At 46.6% G+C, this 5,589-nt stretch overlaps 1 protein-coding gene across 1 annotated transcript; it reads left to right on the forward strand.

The window, feature by feature from the left end:
- Window positions 1-1,026: 1,026 nt before the first annotated feature.
- On the forward strand, window positions 1,027-5,138 carry LOC113209682 (zinc finger protein 845-like). Its single transcript, XM_052265774.1, has 2 exons — window positions 1,027-1,998; window positions 3,719-5,138. Exons 1-2 carry the CDS (start codon window positions 1,027-1,029, stop codon window positions 5,006-5,008), a joined length of 2,262 nt encoding a protein of 753 aa, XP_052121734.1. The 3' UTR covers window positions 5,009-5,138.
- The last annotated feature ends 451 nt before the right edge of the window (window positions 5,139-5,589 follow it).

Genomic DNA, 5,589 nt, shown 5'->3' on the forward strand with positions numbered 1-5,589 from the left:
CCGGAGTACAGTCGGAGTACGCGGAGAACTTGCGACAAAAACAGCCGGAGTACACGGAGTACAATCGGAGAACACCTGGAGTACATTTTGGCCTGTACACACACAGGAGCCGCCCAGTCGTCCACCCCTCGCGCCCGCGTGTGTGACCCGCGACCCCCGTGCCTCCCGGCCCGGCCCCGGTGCCCCGGCGCGTCGTTGTCGCCTACCTGGCGCTCTCGACCTTATGGGTCAGACCCACGGTGCGGTCGGAAACCTGGACCAAGTAGTGGAGGGGGTAGAATGGGCAGCCTCGGGACGATCGGTGGACCCCGGGTCTAGGGTCTGCACCTGCTGTGCAGGTCCTGCACTGCGCGTCGACGCTGCAACGCTCCACCTCCCTCCACTGCAGTCTGCAGTGTGAGTGTGCGAGTCACACAGGTAGGACGCATCCGTAGTGTTCAGACCGAGCGGTGATCGGCGAGTTTCGATTCGTCAGCGTACTGGCGTACTGTGTGTCCTCGCCAGATTGACTTCGGTTGACCGTGTTCAAGTGGTAAGGAAGTTACTTACAGCTTATAGCTTGTGCCCGTTCTAGTTTCTAAAATCCGTATTGAGATTTATTTTTCAAATGACTTCGTTGATTGTACAAAAAGTATAGATATATATAAAAAGAGGAGAAGCGTTATCGATTTGGGAAAATTTGTGCACACTAAAAGTAAATAGTTTAAAAAAAAAAACAACTATGAGTAAAAGTAACAATATCAACTAATTGTTTTCTGCATCTTTTCACTTGCAGGTAGAACGTTGTTTATCTCCTGCAATACCACAATGCCGTACCCGTGTGGCCTGTGCAACAAAGAGTTTCGCATTAAAACTAACTACACCAACCACATGAGAATCCACACGGGAGAGAAACCATTCGAGTGCACAATCTGCAAAAAGAAATTTACACAAAGCACCACCTTGACCAAACATCTCCGGACTCACACTGGAGAGAGGCCCTTTGAGTGTGAAATCTGCAAGAAGAAATTTGCAACAAGTTACGACATGCGTCTACATCTCCGGATCCACACAGGAGAAAAGCCCTTCAGCTGTACAATCTGCAATAAGAAATTTTCACAAAAGGTCAACTTGCACGTACATTTCCGGAATCATACAGGAGAGAAGCCCTACGAGTGTACAGTGTGCAAAAAGAAATTTGTTCAGCAGAGCAACCTTACCACACATCTCCGTACCCACTTAGGAGAGAGGTCCTTTAAATGCATACTGTGTAACAAGGCATGTGCTACTAGTACCCACTTGCGCATCCACCTGCGGACCCACACAGGAGAGAAGCCTTTTCAGTGTGATATCTGCAACAACAAATTTTCAACTAGCAGCTGTTTACGCAAACACCTCCGCATCCACACAGGAGAGAGGCCCTTCAACTGTGCAATCTGCAACAAAAAATTTGTTGATAAAGGTGGATTGAGCAAACATCTCCGTACCCACACAGGAGAGAGGCCCCACAAATGTACAGTCTGCAATAAGCAATGTTTTACCAGGCGTAATTTGGTCGTACATTTCCGGACCCATACAGGAGAGAAGCCATACGAGTGCACAATCTGCCACAAGAAATTTGCGTATAGCAACAGTCTGCGTCTACATCTCCGGGCCCACACAGGAGAAGCCCCCTTTAAGTGCACAATCTGCAACAAGTCATTTACAAGAAGCAGCGCATTGCGTCGCCATCTCTCGACCCATACAGGAGAATCACCTTTTGAGTGCACAACTTGCAACAAGAAATTTAAAACAACTGCTAGTCTGCGGGTTCATCTCCGGGGCCACACTGGAGTGAGGCCCTCTGAGTGTACAATGTGCCACAAGAAATTTTTGCATACCAGCAGTCTGCGTGCACATCTCTTGGCCCACACACAAGAAATACCCTTTAAGTGCACAATCTGTACCAAGAAATTTAGATCAAGGGGTACTTTGCTCGTACATCTCTACGCCCACTTAGGTAGGAGGCCCTTAAATGAGGTATTGTTTTAAAACTAAAGTCTCGATTTAGCCCTTAAGTTTGTCTATACGTAAAATCTGAGTCGACTCTGAGTCTATCCTGGATCGGTGCAAAAAAATTTAACCCCTTGGGACCTCACAGCAAGCGAATTTAAGAAACGTCGCCTGCTGGTTTGTTATGTTCCGTGGCGGCCATCTTGGGGATTCTTCATTTCTTCTAACCGCTGGAATACCTCATTTGAGTGTACAATCTATCATAAGAAATTTGTACGAAGGTGGCAGGTGGCACTTGAACAAACATCTTCAGACCCACACGTGAGGGACGCCCTTTGATTGTACAGTTTCAATTTGCAACAAGAATTTAAAGCAAGTAGCTATTAACACATCTATCTCCTGGCCCAATCTGCAGCAAGAAATTTTTGCATATAATAGTTGCATGCATCTAAGCGCCCCACCCAAAAAGGGGGTGGGGGATAGGGGCACTCGTGTAATTCTTGTATTTTTGCCTTGTATTTGGATGTGTTTCCGTGTATTTCTATGCATTGTAAAGTGTATTTTTGTTTCTGTTTTTTTGGATTTCTGTTGAGCACGGTTTTTCCGAGTTGACACCTTTTCTTCTTTTCCTTCGCGCCCTAAATTATCGTATAAACTTATCGACAATCGTATAAACCAGGAAACAATTGAACGGTGGTCATCAGTGTGGCATCTCTTGAAAACTCACATCAGATCGTGAATGTTGGTTGATAAACGAGTTTTTTTTTTTTTTTTTTTTTTTTTTTTTTTTTTTTTTAATACTGTAGTATATTATTCAAATGATTAAATATTTTTCATCTCCAAAGTTTTTGAACTCTGTTGTTTTTTTGTTTAATACACCTATAAAACTAAGGTAAACTAAGGTATAAAACTAAGGGTTTGTGTTGAGTACACTGTATTTGATCACGGATTAATGAATAATGAACACTCGCTCGGCCCCGGGGGACGGGGTTGTGTTCAGGGGAACTTCAGGCGTACATCAATCTCGTTTTTAGCCGATGATACCTCACACTAAGACTAAATATAAGTAATTGATTGATTTTCCTTGATTTTTTGATTTGATCTTTTTCCACTTTATTTTTTTGATTGTTTTTATAAAAATATTTTCTGACTTTCTGAAATTTTGTTGTGATTGGTTTCTGGCACACTGCACTCTGATTTATTTTTTTCGTGGAAAACCCCTCATTTCAGGGTAGTGGACCGACACCGATCGGCCCGGTTGACGGTTGACGCCTGCCTGTTGATCCGCCCAACGACCATTGTAGGCTTCGCCACCCCCGTCTCTCCCGCCCGGCCGCGGGGCCCCGGGGTCCCGGCGCATCGCTGTCGCCTACCTGGTGCCCTCGACCTTACGGGTCAGACCCACGGTGCGGTCGAAAACCTGGGCCAAGTACGGTAGTGGAGGGGGTAGAAAGGGGCAGCCCCGGGGCGATCGGTGGACCCCGGGTCTCGGGTCTGCACCTGCACTGCACGTCGACGCTGCAACGCTTCACCTCCAGTGCTGCAGTCTGCAGTGTGAGTGTGCGGGTCGCACAGGTAGGACGCATCCGTTGTGTTCAGACCGAGCGGTGATCGGCGAGTTTCCATTTGGAGGGCAGACACACGTTTCCTACTGGTAAAGAGTCTTTGGAACTGTCTAAAAATAACCATTAGTGTTCAGCAAAAGTAACAATAACGACTAATTGTTTTCTGTATTTTTCGCTTTTAGGGAGAAACGTTTATCGCCTGTTGGAATTCTACCACCATGCCATTCCCATGTGACCTGTGCAACAAGACGTTTCCGGCTAAATGCAGATACGACAATCACATGAGAACCCACACTGGAGAGAAACCATTCGAGTGTACAATCTGCAACAAGAAATTTGCACTAAGCGCCACCTTGAGCAAACATCTCCGGACTCACACTGGAGAGAGGCCTTTTGAGTGTAAAATCTGCAAGAAGAAATTTGCAGGCTCACTGAGTCTTCACCTCCGAACCCACACAGGTGAAAAGCCCTTCGACTGTACAATCTGCGAGAAGAAATTTTCACAAGAGATCAACTTGCGCGTACATATCCGGAAGCATACAGGGGAGAGGCCCTACGAGTGTACTATATGCAAGAAGAAACTTGTTACAAAGGATGCCTTGACCGTACATCTCCGTAGGCACTCAGGAGAGAGGCCCTTTGATTGCTCAGTGTGTAACAAGGCATTTGCTTCTAATTCCGACTTGCGTGTTCACCTGCGAACCCACACAGGGGAGAAGCCTTTTCAGTGTGACATCTGCAACAAGAAATTTACAACAAGCAGCCATTTACGCGGGCACCTCCATATGCACACAGGAGAAACTCCCTTCGAGTGTGCAATCTGCAACAAAAAATTTGCAGAGAAACGTGGATTGAGCGGTCATCTCCGTACACACACAAGAGAGAGGCCCTACAAATGTACAGTCTGCAATAAGCAATGTTCATCAAAGAGCAATTTGGTCGTACATTTACGGACCCATACCGGAGAGAAGCCATATGAGTGCACAATCTGCAACAAGAAATTTGGACATAGCAACAGTCTGCGTCAACATCTCCGGGGCCACACAGGAGAAACCCCATATGAATGCACAATCTGCAACAAGAAATTTAAAGGAAGTAACAGTCTGCGTTATCATCTCTCGTCGAACCATACAGGAGAAACACATGAGTGCACAACCTGCAGCATGAAATTTAAGACGTCTGCTGGTCTGCGGGTTCATCTCCGGCGCCATACTGGATTGAGGCCCTATGAGTGTACAATCTGCCACAGGAAATACACTCAACAGAGCTCTCTGGACGTACATCTCCAGGGCCACTCTGCGGAGACACCATTTAAGTGCACAATCTGCACTAAGGAATTTAGATGGATTGGGAGTTTGCGCTCACATCTCCAGAGCCATATAGGAGAGAAGAAATTTGAGTGTACAATCTGTCCCAAGAAATATGTACAAAAGTCAGCCTTGAACGTACATCTTCGCCGGGCCCACACATGAGAGACGCCCTTCCTTTGTACATACAATACACATACAATCTGCGGCGCGACAGTGCCCTTACAAAACGCCCTTTAAATGCACAATTTGCAACAAGAAATTTAAAGCAAGTACCTATTTACACATCTCCTGGGGCCCTTATACAGCAGAGCGGGAGGTGGTCGCTAGCGGGCAAGGGCCCCAGGTAGAAGGGTCAGGATTGTCGCTAGCGGGCATCGGAGGGAAAAGAGGGGATTGTGCGGGAGAAAAGGGAAATTGTCGCTAGCGGGCAGCGCGGCGGGTTGCCTACCTCCACGGCGCCGGGCCGCAACGAAACGACCTGTGTCGGCTAGGTCTCGGACGACTTCAGGTCCTCATGCCAAAGCGTTGCAAGGAGCGATAGCGGAGTGCAACGCTTCACTGACAAGTGTATTTGCTTATTCCCTGTATTGAATTAGGTTTGTTAGTAATGGTTTGCTTCATTTCATTTTTTGATACCACAGTTGTAATACATTAGACGTTTCTTTATAAAACATCTATAGAACACCAGTCTTACTCAGAAAAAGAAAAACAGCGGAGTGCAACGCTGCATTGACAGTACCATT

Source organism: Frankliniella occidentalis, unplaced genomic scaffold (genome assembly GCF_000697945.3).
Source record: "Frankliniella occidentalis isolate FOCC.00 unplaced genomic scaffold, Focc_3.1 Scaffold30, whole genome shotgun sequence".
NCBI classification, from domain to species: domain Eukaryota; kingdom Metazoa; phylum Arthropoda; class Insecta; order Thysanoptera; family Thripidae; genus Frankliniella; species Frankliniella occidentalis.